The 25285-nt window shown below is 44.1% G+C and overlaps 1 protein-coding gene across 2 annotated transcripts; it reads left to right on the top strand.

The window, feature by feature from the left end:
* Positions 1-560: 560 nt before the first annotated feature.
* Positions 561-24384, top strand: LOC128835737 (glutamine amidotransferase-like class 1 domain-containing protein 1). 2 transcript variants are annotated; one of them, XM_054025352.1, is made up of 8 exons: positions 561-714; positions 3151-3227; positions 6633-6738; positions 11255-11362; positions 12251-12345; positions 14982-15075; positions 16869-16980; positions 19252-24384. In XM_054025352.1, exons 1-8 carry the CDS (start codon positions 618-620, stop codon positions 19256-19258), a joined length of 696 nt encoding a protein of 231 aa, XP_053881327.1. In that variant the 5' UTR covers positions 561-617; the 3' UTR covers positions 19259-24384. The 2 variants fall into 2 exon arrangements, with proteins under 2 accessions (XP_053881327.1, XP_053881326.1); XM_054025351.1 differs by having other exon boundaries at positions 19249-24384.
* Positions 24385-25285: the final 901 nt, after the last annotated feature.

Genomic DNA, 25285 nt, shown 5'->3' with positions numbered 1-25285 from the left:
GCAAACTCAAACCTTGAAGTTGGAAAATGACAGAATTAAGATTATCTTTGTGCAGCTTTAATTTTGACCCCTCGTGTTTGCATTAGGCTACTGCCCTCATTAATTACATGATCACAGGGTTTTTATTTCCCCTCAGGACCCCAACCACGCAGTGCACAGGCTGCCCCTGCTCTGGGGCTGAATCAGCCTTGTGTAGTGAAGGAGGCTGTCAGCTGTAGGACCCCTGCACACAGCAATGTTAATTCTGGGCATTTCCTAGCTTTGAGAGCTTCACTTTGCAACCTTAATAATGCTAACTGAATGGGGGAACTTTGTATGGCCCCCAGGCCACGACATCTCCTCCTGTCCCCAGCCCCACACAACCCTGCCAAATGACACTCTCTTGTCCCTGCACCCCCGGCCACCACAACCCTTCTCTTGTCCCCTCCCCCCGGCCAATGACACCCCCTCTCGGCCCCACCCCCCTGCCCCGTGGGCCCGGGCGCTGGCGGGGGGGGGGGGGCAGCCGGGCGGAGTCGAGCGAGGCCCCGCCCCCTGTTCTAACCGGTGGCGCCTGCGCGGTGCGGGCCGGCGGGGCCCGGGAACCTCCGCTGGGGCCGTCGCCCGGGCCAGTCCATATGAGGAGGCAGCCGCCGCCGCCGGGCCCCGCCAGCGCCATGTCGGAGCGGCCCGGCAAAGCCGCCTGCCTCATCATCGCCAGCGCGGCCGCCGGGGGTGAGTCACTGCCCGGGCCCCCCCGTCAGCGCGGCGTGGGGCGGCCCGGGAAGGGGACCCAGAGCTGGGCCGCCCCTGCGGCGGGAGCCTGCCCTGGCCGGCCTGGCGCCGGGGTCCGCCCGCCTCGTCCACGCCAGCCCCAGCGCGGTGACCGCAGGAGCCGCCCCGCTCCCTGTGCCCCGCTGTGAGAGGGGGACCGGGGCCCTGCTCTGCCGCCGCTTTCCCAGCCCGTGTAGTACTTGCCCGGGCTGAGCCCGCTGGCACAGCGGCGCGCTGAGCTTGGCTCTGGGGCAGGGGAGGGGTCTGTGCCAGCCCCCAAGCCCCCCGGGTGTTCATTATGGGATCCAGGCTGTCCGGGAGGAAATGGAGATGCTGGGTGGTAGACCTGGCTGGCAAACCTAGCTTGCACACACAGCCTCATTGGACAGAGATTTATTAATCGTTTCTAGCAGAAGAAAGACAGGAACAACACTCTGATACTTCAGAGGAAGGTTGGTCTGGTAGTTCAGGTGCTGAGATGGGTTCAATAATCCGCTTTGTCAGACTTCCTGTGTGGCTGTAAGCAAGTCACTTATGCCTCAGTTTCCCACCTGTAATCTAAGGATAATACTACTTCCCTACCTTCCAGTAGTGAGGTGAGAATGAGTTCATTAATGTTTGTGAAAGGCTCAGTTACTGTGCTGTTGCAGGCTGTAAAAATACCTTAATGGCTAGAACTTGCTCTGAACAGAATTTAAGATGTCTATAATTAACGTGTCCAGGCACGATCCTTTCCCATAGTTCTTTATCCTGCTATGTCAGCTGCCAGGGGGTCATTCTTTTAGAAATTTCTGAAGATGGCACAGTCAGTGCTGTTCCTTTTTTTGGAGACTGTTTCAATGCACTTTGGGAAAAATAACCCCAACTATACATACAATATGATGAGGGCTAATTTAGCTACAGCTAATCAGGAAAGAGATCTTGGAGTCCTCATGGATAGTTCTCTGAAGACGTCCACGCAGTGTGCAGCGGCAGTCAAAAAAGCAAACAGGATGTTAGGAATCATTAAAAAAGAGAGAGAGAATAAGACGGAGAATATCTTATTGCCCTTATATAAATCCATGGTACGCCCACGTCTTGAATACTGCGTACAGATGTGGTCTCCTCATGTCAAAAAAGATATACTGGCATTAAACAAGGTTCAGATCAGGGCAACTAAAATGATTAGGGGTTTGGAAGGGGTCCCATATGAGGAGAGATTAAAGAGGACTTTTCAGCTTGGAAAAGAGGAGACTAAGGGGGGGATATGATAGAGGTATATAAAATCATGAGTAGTGTGGAGAAAGTGAATAAGGAAAAGTTATTTACTTGTTCCCATAATATAAGAACTAGGGGCCACCAAGTGAAATTAATGGGCAGCAGGTTTAAAACAAATAAAAGGAAGTTCTTCTTCACACAGTGCACAGTCAACCTGTGGAACTCCTTGCCTGAGGAGGTTGAGAGGGCTAGGACTGTAACCGGGTTTAAAAGAGAATTAGATAAATTCATGGGGTTAAGTCGATTAATGGTTATTAGCCAGGATGGGTAAGGAATGGTGTCTCTAGCCTCTGTTTGTCAGAGGGTGGCAATGGATGGCAGGAGAGAGATCACTTGACATTATCTGTTAGGTTCACTCCCTCTGGGGCACCTGGCATTGACCACTGTTGGTAGACAGGATACTGGGCTGGATGAACATTTGGTCTGACCCAGGATGGCCATTCTTATGTTCTTAACTAATTTTTCATTGGTCTGGGACTTTGGATTTTGTTGCTCTCTCTAATTTCATTAACACCGACTCTGCTTGTACTGTTCCTGTTTTTCAAAGCATTACATTTTCTAATGCCGTTATTAAAATACTAACATCAAGTGTAGAGTGTGAAAGTATTATACATTATCTTTCAGAGTATCAGCCGTGTTAGTCTGTATCCGCAAAAAGAAGAACAGGAGTACTTGTGGCACCTTAGAGACTAACAAATTTATCAAACTGTCTGTACTGGGCTATCTTGATTATCACTTCAAAAGGTGTTTTTTTTTTTTTTCCTCTTAATTAATTGGCCTCTCAGAGTTGGTAAGACAACTCCCACCTGTTTATGCTCTCTGTATGTGTGTATATATATCTCCTCAATATATGTTCCATTCTATATGCATCCGAAGAAGTGGGCTGTAGTCCACGAAAGCTTATGCTCTAATAAATTTGTTAGTCTCTAAGGTGCCACAAGTACTCCTGTTCTTCTTTTTACATTATCTTTGTGAATATTTCTCCTTGTGTTATTAAAAATGCCCCTAGGCCATGGGAGCCTTTTAGTGACCTGAAGGTTCATTTAACATAGGCTACTTGGTGAAATATGTACTGTACAGTGTAGCTGGGTTTAAGATATGATGATTCTTTCCTTAAGTTGTCCAACTCTTATTTTCCAGGTGTGTCTGCCCAATCCTTTCTTCATTCTTTTACACTGGCTAGCGCTGCTTTTAATCTACAAGTTGCCACTCCAGGGGTAAGTGTGAGAGAACAGCAATTGACACCAGTACATACTATGATGGTCTGAAAACAACCAGTCCTGCATTAATGTAATAGTAGTAGTAGTTATATAAAAAGTACATAAAAACATACATTACTAATACATAAAAACTAGTAATAATGAAAAAGTATGGTAGCCCTTTGAGAGAATTCTGATCATCTTTACAGATGAAGGCCCTTGATCTTTAAACTCTTACATACATGCTTAACTTCAATGAGAACACTCATATGCATAGAGATAAACCCATGCATAAGTGTTTGTAGGATTGGGGTCTATGCTGGTACATTAATTAATTAATAATTATAAAGTCCTCTTGTTTTTTATGTTCTAAAGCAGAAATGGGCAAACTTCGGCCCAGGGGCTGCATCCAGCCCTCCAGACATTTTAATCCGGCCCCTCGAGCTCCTGCCGGGGAGCAGAGCCCGGGGCTTGACCCGCTCCGGCACTCCAGGCGGGGAGTGGGGTCGGGGGCTTGTCCCTCTCTGCGCAGCTCCTGGAAGCAATGGCATGTCCCCCTTGGGGCTCCTACGTGTAGGAGCAGCCAGGGGCTCTGCACGCTGCCCCCGCCCCAAGCACTGTCCCTGCAGCTCCCATTGGCTGGGAACCGTGGGAGCTGGAGCGGGCACATGCCGCTGCTTCTGGGAGCTGCTTGAGGTAAGCGCTGCCCGGAGCCTGCATCCCAGACTCCCTCCCGCACTCCAATCCCCTGCCCCAGCCCTGATCCCTCTCCCGTCCTCCGAACCCCTCAGTCCCAGCCCGGAGCACCGTCCTATACCCCCGGCCCCACCCCAGAGCCCGCATCACCAGCCGGAGCCCTCACCTCCTTCCGCACTCCAGCCCCCAATTTCGTGAGCATTCATGGCCCGCCATACAATTTCCATACCAGAAGTGGCCTTCGAGCCAAAAAGTTTGTCCACCCCTGTTCTACAGGATGTTTCCTGAAATACTGCAAGAATTTTTAAAAGGGATCTACAAAGGGAAAAAACCATGGAGATTGTGCTCTCTTTTGCTGCTTTGTGGTGTTTAAAGAAGGTTTGAAAAGTCAACTTCTTTCTCCCTCTCTCATCCCCTCAAAAAACCCCAACAAAATCTTTTGTTGCTTGTTTTGTATATAACACATTTTGATCTTTCCGGCTCTGGAAGATTTTGACTAGAGAACTAGGAAAATGATGACATCATAAGAATCAAGATAGTAAAAATTGAGCAATAGAAATGGAAAGGGTTTTTTCAGACTTTTAAAAACTGTTTGACCCAGATTCTCTGCTGCATCTAGTTTCTGCTTGGTATAGCCAGGGGAAGCCCTCAGGGAGCCTGTTGCATCTCCCTGATTCTCAGGGTTGATCTGTTCCTGTCCTGGCGTAACTTAGAGCAACCGGGGGCAGCTCTAACTTGCATCACCTAGCAACAGTCCACAGTGTTTACTACCCCAGCTGGGTATAGCCATATGATAACCAGCTCTGGCCATGCTCCTCTGCCTCTGTCCCTATCCTGGGGCGACAGGAGTGTGTGTGTGTTTAGCATAGGAGGCGGGTATGCCAGCTTTGCGCCAGCTGGGAGTTCCTGTACACCAGAGGAATTCTCAGCTGTCAGATCTGTCTGTTTTCTAGTTGACGCAGAGGGATTGGAATTACTACAGAAAATCTGACCCTTTGTGTTTTTTGCTAACACTTTGACCATGTTAGTCATTGAAGTTAAAGGACGTCTTCGTTAAAGATTCTTCATTTTCATTTAAGATGTTAAAGCCTTTAATAAAAACATTGTGTGTACCTGCATAGGATCAAGGCCTTAAGTTCTGATATTCAGACTAATATTTCCCTAGCTTGGTTGTATGAATTATTGGAAAAACAAACATGCATGTGATTGATTGCAAAGAATCAAATGGATCATAAAAGGACAAATAAGCAACTTTTACATTTAGTCTGGCAAAAAAGTACCAATGTAACACTTCCATTCAGTTGCACACAATGAAAGGTTGTTTCCCACAGTCCAAACTGAAACTGCTTTCCTGCAAAGTTAATAAGAAAATGACTCACTTTCATTCTGCACTGAGATTTTTGTCTTATTGTCTCAGATACAAACAAGTAAACTGAAATAAAATGTGCTGATCCAACTATCTCTAAATGCATGTATAAAAACTAATAACACAGAACTCCTTAATATTACGAAAGGGACACTTTCCCCAATACTGCTCCATCTCTGTGCTATGTTTACCTTGCTCTGGAGTGGATAGTTGAGCCTTATGTAATATCCTTTGGGCTTATTTAAAAATTTAGTGTTAATCAAAATAAGTTATATGAATAAGTTTTTCAGAAATTTCTAAATGGGTTTATTGTAAAATACATTGAATTGGATAACTACTGATAATAGGAAGTAAATCTGCTCACCTCTGGGTCAGTAGTTCAAATTCATTGCAGGCTAACAGATTAAAAATTACCATTTGACAAATGTTTGATGTTTTCTCTGTTTCTAACAGGCTGGAATTCAAATTTCTGACATCACTCTTGAGAGATTAGTAATAGTTAAGTCTGGTTGCTTGTTGTGGCTTCCTCACAACAAACAAATGCAACACTTATAGTTGTAGTTTAAACATCATATTCCAATACAATAACTGTCATTAATAGTTTTAAAAGCATATAAACATGACTACAAAAAATTGAAAAGAGCTAATTTTGTAGAAATTCATGGAAGAGCTTTAGCTCTATAGGCAGACTAGAGTGAGAGAGACTTTTCATGGAAAAACTCACATAATTTGTCAAATTGACAAATATACAGCTGTACTACTGGGAGAGGCCTTTATCTCTGGATCACCAGTTAAAATCCAGTCCAGGACAGAAGTGACTGAAAATTAATACCATTTTATTACTGAAACAAGTTCATTTCTAACAGGTCACACAAATCTGCATCATAGTTTGGCACTAATCGGTACTCTGATTTGTGCCTCTAAAAGGCCAGGGATTAACTGGGCCCTGGAAGATGAAATATCCTCTTCTCAAACGGAGGCCAGGTCTATACTAATAATACTTTGCCAGTATACCTAGAGTGGTATACTAGCTTTTGCCAGTATAGCTTATTTCAGACCCCCTGAGCAAAATAAACGATACTGGCAAAAACATGTCTACATTAGAGGCTTTTGTTGGCATAGCACATCTCTGTTCCAACAAAAGTTTGTAGTATAGACCTCCTGTTAGATATGGCTTCTTGATTTCAGGATTAAGTCATCTTGGAGAGAGAAATACCTTTTCTGTGAACAAAGAGAGAACTTTTGGTTCCGATGAGCACTAAAGTCCCTGTAAAAAAATAAACTCCACACACTTAGAAACAAACTAAACAAAAAACTGTGTAGTGATATTAACTACTATCTTTGAACAATGATTCAACTAGGGGAAGCTAATTGACTTTGTCGATGTGAATGAGAGCAACATGCGTTGGATACAGGACTTCCGAATGAAATCTTATGCAAATCCTGCCAAGTTGGAGACAATTGATGGTGAGTATCTTTGAGGTTAGCCTTACATGTCTCCCCTCTATATTGTGAAAACAAATGCTTCTGAGTGTTAAACCTTTGGGAAGAAAGGAGCAAAAAATGTGATGGGTGTTTTTGGAGATGGTCTGTCAACTTGCAGAATGGGCATCACTGTTGTCTTCCCACCCTAATTGCTCGGGCTATTCCCCCTTAAAATTTTCTGGAGAAGCTGCATCATCTGTTGCAAACGGACTGCGTAAGTAATCACTGAGACAAAAACTACAGGAAGAGATGAAACTATAAAATGTCTTTTCTTCTGTTTTTATTAACATGTGTACTCAGCACTGTTCCGGCAGAATATGCCTAACCGAGTACCTTCCCCCAAGCACTTACAGTATAAGGGCAAGTGGATGCAGTGCAATAGAATACAGGAAAATTACTGAGGGTATGTCTACACTACGAAATTAGTTCGAATTTATAGAAGCCGGTTTTATTGAAATCGGTTGTATACAGCCGATTGTGTGTGTCCACACATAAAATGCTCTAGGTGCTCTAGTCGGCGGACCGCGTCCACAGTACGAGGCTAGCGTCGACTTCCGGAGCATTGCACTATGGGTAGCTATCCCACAGCTATCCCACAGTTCCCGCAGTCTCCGCCGCCCCTTGGAATTCTGGGTTGAGATCCCAATGCCTGGATGATGCAAAACAGTGTCGCGGGCGGTTCTGGGTACATGTCGTCAGGCCCCTCCCCCCCTGCCCCCCCCGTCACAGCCACGGCAGACAATAGATTCGCGCCTTTTTACCTGGGTTACCTGTGTAGACAACATACCACGGCAAGCATGGAGCCCGCTCAGCTCAGCTGAGCTCACCGTCACCATATGTCCTCTGGGTGCCGGCAGACGTGGGACTGCATTGCTACACAGCAGCAGCTGCTAACTGCCTTTTGGCGGTAGACGGTGCAGTAGACTGGTAGCCTTCATCGGCCATCTGGGTGCTGGCAGCCGTGGGGCTTGCCTTTTGGCAGTAGATGGTGTATTACGACTGTTAACCGTCCTATTACAAGTTGGGTCATCGCACATTAGCAGAGTCTTCCCCGAGCACCCGATCGTGCAATAGGCCTGAAGACCATCATCATACACTAACTGCCAAGCGCCCAGTATTTGCTGCCAAGCACCCAGAAAGATGCCGAGGGCTATCAGTCACACTGCACCGTCGTCTTAAGATGTAAAAAATAGATTTGCTCTGTATTCATTTGCTTCCCCCTCCCTCCGTCAAATCAACGGCCTGCTAAACCCAGGGTTTTCAGTTTAATATTTGGAGGGACCATTCTGTGTGACAGTTGTTTGTGTTTCTCCCTGATGCACAGCCACCGTTCTTGATTTTAATTCCCTGTACCTGTACGCCATGTCGTCACTCGGCCCGCCCTCCCTCCTTCCCCTAGTCCGTCAGATACTACTTTTGCGCCTTTTCTTTGAATTCTGGGTTGAGATCCCAATGCCCGGATGATGCAAAACAGTGTCGCGGGCGGTTCTGGGTACATGTCGTCAGGCCCCTCCCCCCCCGTCACAGCAACGGCAGACAATAGATTTGCGCCTTTTTACCTGGGTTACCTGTGCAGACAACATACCACAGCAAGCATGGAGCCCGCTCAGCTCAGCAAAGCTCACCGTCACCATATGTCCTCTGGGTGCCGGCAGACGTGGGACTGCATTGCTACACAGCAGCAGCAGCTAACTGCCTTTTGGCGGTAGACGGTGTAGCATGAGTGATAGCCGTGGGGCTGGCAGCCGTAGGGCTGCATTGCACCAGCCCCTTGCCCTTTGGTAGGTGATGGTATATTATGACTGGTACCCATCGTCGTCGTACTGGAGTGGCTGTCAATCATGGCCACCTGGGCAGACATGCTACTGTTTCGATGATGATGGCTACCAGTCGTAGTATACTATTTTCTGCCAATTGCCCAGTATTGTCTGCTAAGCACCCAGAAGAGGCCGAGGGCGATGCTGGGTGCTGGCGGACGTGGGGCTGCATTGCTACACAGCAGCAGCCCCTTGCCTTTTGGCAGACGATTGTATATTATGATTGGTATCCATCATCATCGTACTGGAGAGGCTATCACTCATGCTGCACCGTCGGCTGCCAGCTTAAGATGTAAAAAATATATTTGTCCTGTATTCATTTGCTTCCCCTTCCTCCATGAAATCAGTGGCCTGCTAAGCCCAGGGTTTTCAGTTTAATCTTTGGGGGGACCATTCTGTGTGACAGTTGTTTGTGTTTCTCCCTGTTTCTGTACCTGTACGCCATGTCGTCACTCGGCCCTCCCTCCTTCCCGCCCTCCCTCCTTCTCCTGGTCCATCAGATACTAGTTACGCTGCCATGCTTTGTTATGCAATGATTCCAGACTACGTGCTACTGGCCTGGCGTGGTAAAGTGTCCTACCATGGCGGACGGGATAAGGCAGCCCTCCCCAGAAACCTTTTGCAAACGCTTTGGGAGTACATAAAGGAGAGCTTTCTGGAGATGTCCCTGGAGGATTTCCGCTCCATCCCCATACACGTTAACAGACTTTTCCAGTAGATGTACTGGCCGCGATTGCCAGGGCAAATTAATCATTAAACACGCTTGCTTTTAAACCATGTGTAATGTTTACAAATATTTACAAAGGTACACTCACCAGAGGTCTCCTGTGTGCCCTGAGGGTCTTGGGTGAGTTCGGGAGTTACTGGTTCCAGGTCCAGGGTCACAAACATATCCTGGCTGTTGGGGAAACCGGTTTCTCCGCTTCCTTGCTGCTGTGAGCTACCTACAGTACCTCCATCCTCATCTTCCTCGTTCCCCGAACCGTCTTCCCTGTGTGTTTCTCCAGTGAGAGAGTCATAGCACACGGTTGGGGTAGTGGTGGCTGCACCCCCTAGGATCGCATGCAGCTCCGCGTAGTAGCGGCAAGTTTGCGGCTCTGCCCCGGACCTTCCGTTTGCTTCTCTGGCTTTGTGGTAAGCTTGCCGTAGCTCCTTAATTTTCACGTGGCACTGCTGTGTGTCCCTGTTATGGCCTCGGTCCTTCATGGCCTTGGAGATCTTTTCTAATACTTTTCCATTTCTTTTACTGCTACGGAGTTCAGCTATCACTGCTTCATCTCCCCATATGGCGAGCAGATCCCGTACCTCCTGTTCGGTCCATGCTGGAGCTCTTTTGCGATCCTGGAACTCCATCACGGTTACCTGTGCTGATGAGCTCGGCGTGGTCACCTGTGCTCTCCAAGCTGAGCAAACAGGAAATGAAATTCAAACCTTCGCGGGTCTTTTCCTGTCTACCTGGTCAGTGCATCTGAGTTGAGAGTGCTGTCCAGAGCGGTCACAATGAAGCACTGTGGGATAGCTCCCGGAGGCCAATAACGTCGAATTCCGTCCACACTACCCCAATTCCGACCCGCAAAGGCCGGTTTTATCGCTAATCCCCTCGTCGGAGGTGGTGTAAAGAAACCGGTTTAAAGGACCCTTTAAGTCGAAAGAAAGGGCTTCGTCGTGTGGACGTGTCCAGGCTTAAATCGATTTAACGCTGCTAAAGTCGACCTAAACCCGTAGTGTAGACCAGGCCTGAGTGTGTTGTAGCTAGATGAACTGGGTCTTAAGAAAATGTATTAAGGAAGAGTGGGAGAAGGTTTATGATCTGCTAAATGATAGGGTTGTTCATGAAAGAAGGTGTAAAGTGGGCAAAGAAGTCAAAAGGATCAGTAAGAAGAGAAGCTCATACACTGTGGAAGAAGCATGAGGGGGCTGTAAAGTCAGACTGAGGAACTGATGTAGACAAGAAGTGAGATGGGGCAGAGCCTTGTTGGAAATGAGGACCAGGAGCTTGAATTTATCTTTCTCATCATGGATTTTGCCATGAATTTCAGCCAAGATATGGGCCCTGTCTAGGTATTGCAGTGGGCCTCTACTCCCTAGTGTAGATTGGGAAGAAGCACTAGGCTTGAGATGTCTTTCCCATGATTGAATCAAAGTTGTGCTAAAAAATTCTCGCTCTTAAACAGAGGTGTGGTTTGGGGTTTTTTTTGGTTTTGTTTTGTTTTTTTGCATCTTAATTTTTTTCTTAGGATGTCATGGGCAAGCAGTGAAAATGTTAGACTAATAAAAAGCCAATATTTTGGCGAGATACATTTGCTCCTGAAGAAAGAGTATACTAAACTAGGCATACTGGTAACTATGGGGTCAATTAAAGGGCTTCTGCTATAGCAGAAGGAAGAATGGTAAATATTTGGCTTGTTAAGAATATTTCTTTAGAAGCTTGTGATCTTTGTAGGCCTTTATACCACAATACAGCTTTCTTCTTCCCGAGCTCTGGACTTTATAGTGAGTCACATAGGTATTTTATTTTTATTTAATTTCTTTGGTATGTGTTTTTATATAGTGTAGTATGTGACTGACTTTTTTGTGGAGTATTTTTTGTTTTGTCAAATAAATTTTGAACAGAAATCATGCTCAGATATTTTTGCCTGTTAATATGGTCTAAACTTGTATTATTCTCTCTTCCTGTCTAGGTGCCAGATACCATGCCCTGTTGATTCCTAACTGTCCTGGGGCTTTGACTGACCTTGCAAACAATGGATACCTAGCTAGGATATTGCAGCACTTCAGCAATGAGAACAGTAGGTAAACCCTATTGGGGATCTTTATTTTGTTTTAATAAAATCTGGAGTCTGTATGTAATTCATTACTTCATTGTTGGTCTATGCAAAAGTCCATTTATCTTGCAGTGAACACTTGTGGGCATTGTAATGGAAGAAGTGGTGATGTGGCTACCAAACTTCCAATTACTTACACAGCTGGAAGAGTGCAGCAGCATCAGAACTGGGAAACTGCTCTAGATCAGTGTGTCCTTTCACTTTAAAAAAAAAAAAAAAAAAAAAAAAAAAAAAAAAAAGGCAAAACCTTCCTTGTGAAAAGAGATAAAAATAAGATGTTCTGAATGCTTTTGAGAAAGAGAAGAGAATTATTCTGCCTTACCAATGTCCAAACTGGAGTGATGCTCCCTGTGAGTTAGATGGAACTCTTAGTTCATAGCCAGTTGCACAGTATTCCAGAGTCCTCTTCAATAAGTTCCTCATCCTGCAAAGAATCGCATGTGTGCTTTAATTTAAGCACTTGAGTGTGAATAGTCCTGTTGGAACTACCTCTGTTAAGCACATGTGTAACTCTGAAGGATTGGGCCCTAATCTCGTAAATTGGTGCACAGAGAAAACAGTAAAGCCCAAGAGAATGCAAACAATGCCTCATAATATTATTTTCAGAAAGGTAATATACAGTAACTTAAAGGATATTATTTAGGCTGTTCTAACTTTCAGGATATTTACAATTAAATGCATTTCTTAATTTTCTTAATTCCCATGCGTCTGACAAAGTATGTATTCACCCACGAAAGTTTATGCTTCAATACTTCTGTTAGTCTGTAAGGTGCCACAGGACTTTTTGTCGCTTTTTACAGATCCAGACTAACACGGTTACCCCTCTGATACTTAATTCTCTTTGTTTTTTAGAGCCTATTTGTGCTGTGGGACATGGAGTTGCTGCTTTATGCTGTGCCACAAATGAGGATAAATCGTGGGTATTTCAGGGATACAGCCTGACAGGGGTAGGTACTGTGAAGCAAACTTCTCCCAAAGTGAGGATTTCACTGTGCATGGGGCAGTGTAATTTAGTGTGGTAGTGCCAGGGATTTTGGTGTCATCCTAGGTCTTAAGAGACTTTGGGCCAAATCAAAAGAACCAATCTGACATGTTCGACAATTTGTTATTCGAGAGCTGCAGGGCTGTCATTGGCAAGGGGTGCTGAAGGCCAGGATGGTGAGCTGTGTAGGGGCCCAAGACTGCATATGAGGGCTCTGCTGCAATTCAGCCTTGCTCTGGTGAGTGCTGTCAGTCTCAGTATTTTATAAATACCAGATGAAGGTGATAAAACCTCTAAACAAATTTGCCATAGCCTCTTTGGCCGATAGTTCATGGCTTTAAATGTCCCTAGATACTATGGTTATTCAATTTGGTGCCATAACACTGCTCGTGAATTTTATTTCTATGAATGATTTTTACATGTTAAAGGAATCTAACTCAGAAAAGAGCTATTTGTACAAACTAAAAGAAGTACAAACTCAGGCTGCCATTATTGATCTCTTGCTTATCCTGTTGTGCTGCTAGGCTGTAATGTCTCAGATCACCCACAGACTGTCACCTGTCTATGCAGGATCTAGACTCATTTCTCAATGTGCAAAATTCTTAATTCAACTTTTGTAGTTGAAAATTTACACACACACAGTCAGGAAATTAAAAGTTATGGTTTCCTCAGAAGCTGTAACGCAGACTCCTGGTGCATATATATTTGATATCACAGCATATGCAGATACTTTTAATGTAATATGTGCATTGTGGCCTAGTTATGGTCATTAAAGATGCAGATTTGTTTAAATTGATGATGCAGTTGTACATTGAAATGTGCGATCAGACACAAACACTGTGTCCTGCACGAAATCCAAGTAACTGGGCTCTGCAGTATAGAGATCACTACTAAGCGACATTTCAGTGGGGTTAATCTCTTGCATGTTGTTTACTGGATGCAGGCATATATTTTCTGCTGTTAAATTAGTTGTCAGTATCATGATCTTGTGTGAATGCAGAAGTGGGAAGTTCCTTTATATCATGGTTGAATGGGCTGACCCCAAAAGCAGCAAGGTGGAGAGCTATCTTTTTACCTTCCTTTAGCCAGCACTGCAGGCAAAAGTGCCACAGCAGTAGCTAACAGAAGGCAGATCGCTCATGGGACAGGGCAAAGGGCTTGTCCAATAATCTTTTGTTTAAGAAAAAGTACATCTTATGTGTGATGATTTTGTATGCATGAATGGTTGAGTGTTAACACCTCCTAGACCATAAGGAACTGAAGGTCAGGCTGTGTTTTATTTGAAAGGTAATTTTTCTCACATTTGCATTAAGGTCTTGGATTGGTTCTGTGACCCCCAATGTCATGATTTGAGAATTGTTAATATACCTGCCTGCCCATCGTGGGTTACCTTCTCATTAGTGTGTTATATTTATTTTAACTTTATGAAGTGCTATGGTTCAAAAATATCCCCATGTGGATTCCATTAAGATAGTTTTCCTATCGTGTTGTAACACCTGTGTGAGTAAACAAGCAGATGTAATGTACAATGTGTCAGGTTGGAATAGCACATGGCCGGCACCATGTCCCTGTGGGCCCTGAGGGAGCAGGGGCCAATGGGAGCTTCGGGGGAGGTACCCCCAGGTGAGGGCAGAGCGTTACAAAGGGGTGTTACAAATCATGAGGTGGAGTTGAATGCCTTTTAACATCCAATATTACAGAATCCCAGCTAAACATACTCATGGAGTATTTCACTGTAGCTATAAAATGGCCCCAAACATTTCTAACTTTTTACAAAACAACATAGTCGTTAATTCCATCCCAATTTACCATGTTTTGTGGGTACAAACCTTTGCTTATCTCTTCATGTAGGTGATTATACTGGCTTTAATGCTGATGGAGGTCAAGTAACAAACTTTTATCAGAGATAGCTTGCTATTATCATTATTGCAAAACAACTTGAAAGTAATCAATTGGAAGTTTAATTAAGTGGAATTATATTTATAATTACAGAGCTTCAGGGTGCATTGGTATAAAGCAGTTCTCAGTCAACTATTGTTTTCTCAGAAGCTTCTCTCCTGGTTTCTGGGCATGATGTTCTACTCCTTCCCTGACACTGGCAGACCATTTTCACCTCTCATTATTTAAGATTTGCAGAGACCACAGAATCAGAGAAGGGAGAAGAGCAGAAAAACCCATGACATCCTCTAGGGACATTGCTTTGCTATTCTAATTAAGTGTGACGTTCTCAGATGGTGCCAAAACCAAATCCTAAAATAGACAGAAGCCCCAAATCCTTAGTCATGTACTGTTGGTGCCACTATGAGGTACTTGTGTGCTTAACCTTTCTATGCAGACTGAGATGGACTCCCATGATAATTTCCAGTTTGCTCCCTAATTTGGATATCTGTAGGATACCGGATATTTTGGGGTTTGGGTGTTTTTGTTTTTTTTTAAGTACTCCAAAAATAACTTCCGTTGGATGTTTTTATTAAAAATTTTTGGAAGAAAGAAGTGGGAAGAAGAATAGATTGTGACCGAATATTTTCCTTATTGGTTTTGCTTGGATCTGTCTTATGTAAAAGCTAAGCAGACTTATCTCAGTCTCCTGTTTCTTTTCAGCCCTCTGTGTATGAGCTGATAAGGCAGCCCAGTTTTGCCAGTTTGTCCATTATTGTGGAGGACTTTGTGAAAGATTCTGGAGCTACCTTTAGCGGTACGTCACTTTCTGATTGTTAGCCCTTCATGTCTTATGAATGATTGTTGGTGGGTGAAATAGCTTTTATATCAGGGGTTGGCAAACTACGGCCCGCAGGCTGGATCCGGCCCGTCAGGGCTTTGGATCCGGCCTGCGGGATTGCCATCCCTGTGGCACCGCGGGGCTAATGCGGGATCCCTGGCTTCGGCCCGGTGTCACTCTCAAAGTGGCCGGCACCACGTCCCTGTGGGCCCTGAGGGAGCAGGGGCCAATGGGAGCTTCGGGGGAGGTACCCCCAGGCGAGGGCAGAGCGTGGAGCCCGCTGCCCCCCACCCCGGACCGCAGGGACGTGGTGCCGGACACTTCTGGGAGCAGCGTGGGGCAGGCAGGGAGCCTGCCTTAGCCCCGCTGCGCGCGGCTGCCACCCTGGAGCCGCTCAAGGTAAGTGGCGCCGGGCCAGAACCCGCACCCTGAACCCCTCCTGCACCCTACACCCACACTCTCCCTACCCTGAGCCTCCTGCTATGCCCCGCACCATTTCTGCACCCCAATCCCCTGCCCTGAGCCCCCTCCTGCACTCTGCACCCCCTCCTGCACCCCAACACCCTGCCCTAATCCCCAAATCTCTGCTCTGAGCCCCCTGCAACACCCCACACCATTCAAGCACCCCAACCCCTTACCCTGAGCCCCCTCGTACACCCAGCGCCCCTCCTGCACCCCAACCCCTTGCTCTGAGCCCCTTCCTGCATACTGCACCCCACCCCCACCCCAAACCCCTGCCCCAGTCCTACATTCATGGCCCTGCATGCAATTTCCCCACCCAGATGTGGCCCTCTTGCCAAAAAGTTTGCTCACCCCTGTTTTATACCTTTGCCACGCATGTGAGAAGGACCATTATAGAATGTGCTCTGTTACACTCTGTTAAATTAAAATGCAACACATGCTAAAAGACTCTGGAAAGTTTAAAATGTTTTTCCATTACTGCTGCTAATCAAGCTTTTGTGTGTTTAATTAGCAGCTTTCCCCTTTCTAATTAGCTGCCTCTTCCTGATTAGTTCAGTAATGATATTCCAGCATCTGATGTCACAGTCACTTCCATGGTGACTACTTGTGATGTCATACAGATTTGGCTGAAGCTTTATTGAGTGGATTGAGCAGCAGAGGAGGAGTATGTTCAGAGATAAGCCATTTATACCTACCCACGCATTTGGATTATCATCATCAGTTGTCAGGAAGGGGGTGGAATAGAGAAAAAGAATGACAGATTAATGGAATTTCGTAAAATAGTACGTAAAAAAGTTTGATCAAGGACAAAAGACCAAAGTGGTTGGTGAAATACCAACATGTTACCCTGTTATACTGGTTTTTGCTAGTATTTTCGCTGGACAGAAAATCTGTATCATTGCAGGCTCTTTGTAAGGCAGTGATTGCTAACCTTGGTTTCTTACCTGAGAGGTATTTATAATGCATTGCATGGGTGAATGGAAGCTAAAGAAATGCACTTCAAAATTTGTTTCCCAGGATAGCCTCATGAAATACACAGGGAACTTGATAGAGGACTGGTACAAATAAAGGGCCAATCTGTCCATCATTCCATGCAGGGAATTCCTGTTGAAATCCTCAGGAAGCTTTGATTGGAGGGTCAGGTTTATCTCTATCTTGTAGACAGCTCAGCATATCAATTAGTCGTCAAACACTATATCTGTTTGAAATAGTTAACATCTGTACTGCCGTCTCATTGGATGTGTGAAATTGAAATTATGAAGCAGTGTCCATTGACATCAGTATTTGAATATTTTTCTCTGATTCAGCCAGCAAGCCAGATGCCGTACACATAGTTCTGGACAGGCACCTTGTTACAGGACAGAATGAGAATTCCACTGTTATAGCAGTCCAGAACCTTATTCTTCTCTGCAATGGCAGGTGAGGAACTATGGGTAAAGCACTGTGGGAATGGATTCTTTGACCAGAAATATTTATATTTCTGAAATAACTCTGAATAGTGCCACAAAGATGACAATTTTTCTGATATAACAGAAGTACAAGTCTTTTTAAATTGCAGATTAAGTACATGTTTTGTCTCTTGTGTCTTTTCATTTCCTTTTACTAACGGCATTTTTGATTTACAATTATTGGGTTTGAAATGCACAGCTACACAAAGACTGATAAAGGGAAATATGAAATTTGGGTTCACTCAGTCTTTTCATTAGGAGAAATTAATCTTTTATGAGTAAATTCTTAGTGTCACAGTTTCAGGGGAACGTCACCTGTATCCCCCCCATCCATGGTCCACTCCAGGAGTTCCCAGGTGGGTATCGCATTTCCAGCTGCCACTTGTGTCTGGGCAGGGACTCTTGTCCCACTGCCTTCTGACCAGGGGGTTTTAAGGCTGCATAGCTCCCCTGCCTGACACTCTGATATCACCAGCTAGCCAATATGTCTAAAGGCCAGCACCTGTGCTTTGCTTTCTCACTTAGGGCTATGAACAGTGTATTGACAAGTTAAAAAATTACCACACAGTTCTTGCTGAGCAAGCACCTTTATTATTAAGGCAAAAGCATTACAGTAAAAACATAATAAAAGCAATACACAGATTTAAACATACCAGGAGTCACCCATCAATTTTATTGCACCCTTGTAGGCCAAAATCATTCAATCCTGTCACAAGGGTTGGGAATCCCCTTGGAGATAAGCTCCTGTCCATTTGCTGAATCAGAAAGAAGCCCTGTGTGTGTTCAAGCTCATCCTTTTATACCAAAAGCTATTTTTTTGTCTCTTAGGCCTTGTCTACACTACCAAGTTTTGTCACCATAAACTGCCTTTTGGCGACAAAACAGCAAGAGCGTACACACTACAATGGGACTTTTGGCGACAAAAAACTTCCATCCCCGTGAGAGACTTGTGTCTTTTCCCCCTCCCGTTTTTGACAGAGCCAGTGTAGACACTGCTGATTGTTTTGTCAACAGAGCTGGCTTCTGCCAGTATCCCACAATGCCTGCCCTGATTGCTCTGCTCAGTGTTTTGATCTCTGCTGCCTTGCAGGCATGCGCCCCTCCCCTTTCAAAGCAGCGGGAAGTATCTGTGTGCTGCTCTGCTTGGGGCACAAACAAAGAGCAAATAATTGGAATGCTCCTGTTCTGCCCTGTGCTAGGAACACAGCAGCAGGCAGACTGCTGCAGGGGGAGGGGGATAGACTGCTGTGCTGCTTTGCCATTCCTCAGCAGGGAGAGCTCACACAGCTACTCATGATGCTGCTCTCAGCAGCTGAGGGGGCTGTGGGAGAATTCAGAGAGAATCCCAAGATGCCCAGCGATCAGCTCTTCCTTCCCACAACGCTGCACTGTGGGATACATACCCACGGTGCATTGCTCACCCTGTCGATGATGGTGCCCACAATGTGGACGTGCTCCCTCTGTCGACAGATCAGTTGTGAACACCCTTTGGAGATTTTTGTTTTGTCGACTTTTGGGTGTCAACATAAATTTTGTCAACAAAACTTGGAAGTGTAGACAAGCCCTTAATCTCTGGAAAACTCATCATGAGCCAGTATATACAAACCACCAGGGGGGCGGTGTGCTTCTAAAGTTGGTTGGTCTCAGTGACTCACCTTAATCACCACCCACTGTTTTTAGTTTCTGTAGGAGCTGCAGTAACCCTCCGCCATGGAGTAGAACACATCATACATAAACCATTTGTAAATTTATTACGATGTCCCCCCAAAATACTGCATGGGATTACAATATCTGCCACACTTTGAGCTTTGATAAATTAGTATTTAGGCAACTCCATATATTTTGTATAGTAGGAACGAACAGATTTCAGATACACCTCTACCCCGATATAACGCGACTCGATATAACACGAATTTGGATATAAGGCGGTAAAGCAGCGCTCCGGGGTGGGCGGGGGGGCTGCGCACTCCGGTGGATCAAAGCAAGTTCAATAGAACGCGGTTTCACCTATAATGCAATAAGATTTTTTTTTGGCTCCCGAGGACAGTGTTGTATCGGGGTAGAGGTGTATTTGTTGTTAATAGGTTGGTGGTTTCATTGATTTGTTTCTTGGATCTGCCAATATGAAAGACTGCAAATAACAAAAATCTGGATGGGATTAGGTGAATATCGGTTAGAAGTTCCTTTCCAGCTGTGGGCTCGCTAGCCATGTCATGCTGTTGGATGTGTTTCGTTTCAGCAGGAAATGAAGGAGCAGGCCTCCTTGTAGCTGGGATGGATGAAGAGCCAGAGAGACTGAAGGCTTTCTTGTCTGTGAAGGGGATGTCTTGCAGATGGAGAGGGCCATCAGCACTTCTGTTGACTCGGCGATCATGAAGAGGCAGTACCAATGTACGTGCAGAGTGGATAAAGCTTGTGAACAAGAAAGCATTAACGTGTATCACTCCTTAAAGATGATCCTGAAATAGTCTCACTTATCTTTCTGGTAGTGAAACCTTTCTTGCAGATTTTCTCCCCCCTGCCCTTGAAAAAAGAAGTAGATTTTACATGGGAAAACATCCTAAAAAGAGCATTTATATTTATAGTATCAACACTTCTCCTTGTGCTAAAGGGCAAAGACCCCACTCCAGGGCTATATAATGCCAGCCCTAGTTGGGAACGTGGTAATTCAGCTCCATAGCAAAACAGTTCTGGAATACTCTCAATTTAGGGCCATTCATTTATCAGCTGGTGCCTGTGGTTCAGATATCAAACTCCACAATTAATTCTGCATTGAATTGCAGTTTGAAGCCTATTCTAGCCCTCTGTCCAATGAGTCACAAAGTTGGCTCCAGACTCTTTAAATGGATTTTTGAAAGTGTGACAGATTTGAGATTTAAAGGAAAATGCTTAGATAAATCCTGCATGAGTGCAACTGAACAATTGAGTCTGAAGCAGCTCACCTTGGTGATACCATTGACATAATGTGCTCTTTTCTCGTTGTGTATTCAGGTTAATGCACTTCTGTAAAAAATCTACTCAAAGGTTGTTTTAAAGGACCCTCTAAAAAGTCATTTGCAGTACTGTCTTGTGCAGCATGTATTATGAATTTGTATTGTTTGGATTGTCAGAAATATTGATCTCTGGCAAATACAGTGTCATTGTCTGTTCTTGGAATTAATTTTATTACTGAAGTAAAAATGTAGAAATGAATTTACTTGGACCAAATAGATTTCATCCTGTACGTAGTTTCTTAGCAGATCAATGACTCATTCTCTTTGCATTTCATATTGAGCATGTCATTTGTTCCTTTCCATCCATTTTAAAAATGAAAGGGGACAGTCAGACCATGAAGAAGGGTTTTCCCTCCACCTTAGTCCTAACCATGCGAAAGTGTTTGCTGGAAGATGGATACATTCATGGTTGGTTTTTTTTCCATGACTGAAATTGAGACCACCCTTTTCTGCAGTATTTTCCAGGGAGCAGGACTCATAAAGTTTCTCCTGATTACGTTTTTCCTTAAAGGGAGCATGAGATGCTGTAATCATAATCATCAGGCAGACCAGCCTTGTTTCCTTTTCTGAGGGGAAATGTTTATTAGCTCTACTTGCTCAAAACTGCTGTGTGAGTTTAAATAATCTGCCATGGGGTTTCTAGGATTTCTGGCTGTGTTATAAACTGAAGTCCTGCTTTCAGATTTGCACTTATGATGGAAATGTTGGTTAAATCTTCATCCCTGTCACAGCTCCTGTCAAGGATTTTCTTTTAGTTCTCTGCTGCCAGAACATACATCTCAGCTGCAGTTTTCAGTGGACCTTCCAGTGACATGATGTGGAACATCTATTTCATTAGCATGTAGAGGTCCAGACTGAGGCCATGTCTAGACTACAAAATTAAGCCAACCTTATTTACATCAGGATACAGTCATTGCGGTAATTACATCGCTTGTGTGTGTTTACACTTTGCTACTTATGTCAGCGGTGCACGTCCTCACCAGGAGCGCTTGCACCAGTTGAACTATCAGTGTGGGGCAGTGTGGAACAGCCAGCAACAGTCAATGTAAGCAACAGTGTCTGCACACACTGTGTTGACCTAACTAAATCAACATTGACTCTGCGCCTCTCATGGAGGTCGAGTTAAGTCAGTGTAACGGGCCAGTTACGTCTGTGGAAGCGAAATTTTACTGTAGATGCTTATATAGGTCACTGTAAGCTGTTTTGCGTCTACCTAACTCTAGAATAGACCAGGACTGAGATTGGGGCCCTGTTGTACTGGTTGATGTATTCACACAGAGCAAGAGAGAGGCTCTCCCCAAAGAATTTACAGTCTAAATAGACAAAACGGACGCCCTATCCACTAGACCAGAGGTTCTCAAACTGGGAGGTGGGCCCCTGCGTGTGGGGGGAGGGGAAGGACAGCAGACTGTATTTGGGGGGAGGGGCGAATGAGCTGCTTTAGGGGGAACAAACTTACTGTGCACATTTTACCCACAGCAATAAATAACTAGCAAAGCTGATTCCTCCAGACATCGTAGCTCCTCAGATGGCGCTGTGCATATTGATGGATTTTGTTAACCTTGCATTATACAAAGTTGTTGTCATCTGTATGTTAATCTGTTTGCTACGACACGGCATGCACATTTCATTGTAAGCATCGACCACAATCGCTGTTTTGCTTTTGCTCTTATTACAATGGATTGTTGGCTCTGTTTGGATCAAAGCCTTATTTGTTTTTAATATTTAAGTGAGAGCTGCATATTGTTTTTTTTATTGTTGTGTGTGTGTGTGTGTGTGTATGTGTGTATGTATATATATATATATATATATATATATATATATATATATATATATATATATATATATATATATATACACTTGTGTAGCAGGAGGAGGGGGCATAAACTACTACAGACACAAGGGGGGCACAATCAAACAAGTTTGAAAAATACTGCACCAGTCTACACTGCCTCCCCTATCTCTCTAGCATGTTCCCAGCTTTGATAGTCCATATTCCTGCCTCTCCCTTCATTTCCCCCCTTTCTCTCCCCCATTTAAAAGCAGTTGAGAGAAACCTAGTTCTCTAAGGGCAGGAAACTGAAACTTGCTCTCAAGACTGCCAATCTTTTCTGCTTTTATTTTTCTTATTGAAACATTTAGGGGCCAGTAGAGAAGACTTGTAATTTCACCAAGGCTCATTTCACCCAAAATTAGAGTCCCAAGTACTATTTTTTCCCCCAGTGACAGCTTGAACTAGAAGTGTGATGGCAAGAACTTGTGGTTTTGAAAGCGCAAAGTGAAACGTAACTTAATTCAAAATGGTTTTTGATTGATTTGGGTAGTAAACTGGGTTCTATTTCAAGCTGTGCCTTGGGCTTCCTATCTGATTTTGTGCAAACTTATTAACATCTCAGTTCCCCATCTGGAATAAGGGACTACAACCACGTTGCCAGCTCAGGGGAGTGCTGAGGCTTGATTCCTAATTGGCAATGTGTTTGGTGACCCTTGGATTGAAGATGCTAGATGAGCTCAAAGTATTAAAAAGGTAACTGTCCATCGTAACACTTCCTGTTGTAGCTGCTTATGTGTTTTTTTGACTCTTGTGACTATCTACTAAACTTTGTATGCACCTGTACGAGGAAGTTTTCCAGGTTAATCATTGTAAAAAATATGTATATGTTAAATGTACTACATAATATTTTTGAGTGCCTCCTTGTTCTCACATTAAGGGACTAGATGAAGAGGCGTCTTCCCTATTTTTCATTATTCCCTCACGTGTGCCCTTTTTCTTTCTGATCTAAATAGTCCCCATATTGGAGCCATTTTTATTGCAAAACAGGGAGTAGGCATTTCATGCCCTAGCAAGAAGTGGCTGGATAGGTGATGCATAATGTCTGCTTGCACTGTCTGATGAAAAAAGAACATTGGCTGTTTGGTAGTGACCTGATTTCTAATAGCAAAGCAAGTAAGTGATTTTGAGAAGGAAACCTCACCCTAATGTGCATGGTGGACTAGCAAGTGACAGCCTTAGAAATTTTAGTGACAAATAATGAACAACTGATGCTGACCCTATTTTTAAAAAATATAGTTTTCATACAATATGACCAATTTAAACTCAGGGCTGTAGACGGTGCTAGGTTGATGGAAGAATTCTTCCATTGACCTAGCTACCGCCTCTCAGGGAGGTGGATTTACCACTACAGTGATGGAAGAACTCCTCCTGTCACTGTAGTGAGTGTCTACACTGGGGTGGAAAGAATGTCAGGCTGTCTTACAAAACATGTCCAAAGAGCATGTTAGCTTTGGGAGGAGTCTTCCTGTTCTTTGGACACTGGATAAAAGTGCAAGGACACTAGCTTCTGCTGAGTGGAGCAATGAAAGGGGTAACGGGATGAAAAAGGGGTAAAGGTAACCACAAAGGAAGCTGCAGATACTGCTTGGCTCAGGCTTTTTTAAATTTTGGAAGAAATCCTGGACTGAGAAAACATTGCAGTGATTTCAGATGGTGAAATATATTTGATTTATTTAGAAATGCAGTTGCTGTATCATTGAATTACTAAAATATGTTAGGGTGAACGTTGTTACGAAAGTTAGTGCCATTTATCCCCTCCTCTCCCTCACACATACCGGAGTACAGAGAGCTGATATCACTTTTAATCAGCTTCCATCTCATGACACACTCTCCTGTCCCCTCGCCTCTGGAGGGGCTGATAGTCTCATAGTTACAGGTTTCATAATTGAAGAACTATTGGAAAATGTTTTCAAACAGCAATATGTCTCTTGAATTTGCTTCTCAAATGCATATATGGTATGTTCTTGGTACCAAAACTACTGGTGTGTTTAACATTCCCATTCATTTTGAAATTAGTTAAATGCAAACAAAGTTGAAGTACAGGCACAGAAAGAAATGAAAGGTTAAGTCATTGTTATGTGCCCAGCTATGGGAGCATTTCTCAGCTGTCCCTTATTTAGTCCCAAAGTTAAACATGTTCCACACAAATTTGGCATCCCCCTCATTTTATTGTTGAAAGTGTATTTACAGCAGAAATAAATAATCATGAAACTGCAGTTGTGGAAAGAGTGTTGCTAAAAAAAAAAAAATCCCATGACATTTTAAGTTTCCTCCCTGAATAATTTTTGACCCTTTTTGAATCTGCCACACGTTGTGTTATGCAGAGTATTGTTCTGTGTTTGGGTCTTGGCAGGTTGAGAAGTATGCATAGTAGGTATCTCAGTTCTCGCATCCAAGCAGCGACCTTTATTATGTGTCAAGTTTCCAGCATTAGAGACTTACATTTGTCCCTATGCCTCACAAATGGCAAGTGTACTTTTACTATTGTAAAAATGTCATAAAACAGTGCCGGTGTCACTCTAAATAAAAGGGTCTCACATTGTCTGAACATTTCTGCTGTTTTTTCTTATTTCTTAGTGTGGATCTTGTTCTCACACTTGGATTTCACCAAATTGGGAGGTGGATACTAAATAATAACCTTCAGTGTGTATTTCCTTCTTTTTCTCAGTTTAAAATTAGACTTGTAATGCCTCTTAAAATCCAGTTTTCTTTTGGCTTAATGGCATACTAAAACACAGCTGCAGACATTGTAGCAGCTCTGCAAATGTAGCAGACACTGGCCAAGGCAGTGCCCCACAAGAAGCTTTTATGATTCCATTGCAATGGTAGTTGAGACATCTGCTAACGGATATTCATCCGAACACGTGGGCTGTAGGCCACGAAAGCTTATGCTCTAATAAATATTAGTCTCTAAAGTGCCACAAGTACTCCTGTTCTTTCTGCTAACACTGTAACTGGCCCTTTGTGGAGTGAAGAAAATTGAAAACTTCCATAGCCATTTTATTGCTGCTTTGGATCGGGTATGGGGTTAGTTATCAAGTGGCTTTAGAATTCTGGATGTAATTAGAGCATTCCGGCTGCTACAGGTGTGGAATATGCCCTGCGAATACACAGCCCTGACTGGGTTCATTCATATGTAGATTATATTTCATAAATGCATTGTCACTCTGCAGGAAGTACATTTCTGGATCATGAGTCATTTAGCTTTCACCCTCCTGTAACACTGCGAGACGCCTGCATCAATAGTTTAAAATTCGTTCTCACTTCTCTGATGTATCATTTGTACTGCCCTGGTCTCCCAATACGTTAGGCCCTGTATAACCCTACAAGAAGGCATCGTCCCTGCCACAAGGAGTTTATAGTTTAACATGACACTGGAGGGTGAGAGAATGCTCAAAGTGGAAAGTGTAAGGTTTTCGAATGAGACAGAGAAATAAATGTTATCAGTG

Source organism: Malaclemys terrapin, chromosome 4 (genome assembly GCF_027887155.1).
Source record: "Malaclemys terrapin pileata isolate rMalTer1 chromosome 4, rMalTer1.hap1, whole genome shotgun sequence".
Lineage (NCBI taxonomy): Eukaryota > Metazoa > Chordata > Testudines > Emydidae > Malaclemys > Malaclemys terrapin.
The sequence above is the reverse complement of the archived record's forward strand: the minus strand, read 5'-3'. Positions and strand labels throughout refer to the sequence as shown.

Bases quoted from the DNA above. Each gene is read 5' to 3' on its own strand.
- LOC128835737 (XM_054025351.1), top strand. From the start codon at position 618: ATGAGGAGGCAGCCGCCGCCGCCGGGCCCCGCCAGCGCCATGTCGGAG. The intron at 3,228-6,632 runs GTAAGTGTGAGA...TGATTCAACTAG, and splicing joins TACAAGTTGCCACTCCAGGG to GGGAAGCTAATTGACTTTGT. The intron at 12,346-14,981 runs GTAGGTACTGTG...GTTTCTTTTCAG, and splicing joins AGGGATACAGCCTGACAGGG to CCCTCTGTGTATGAGCTGAT.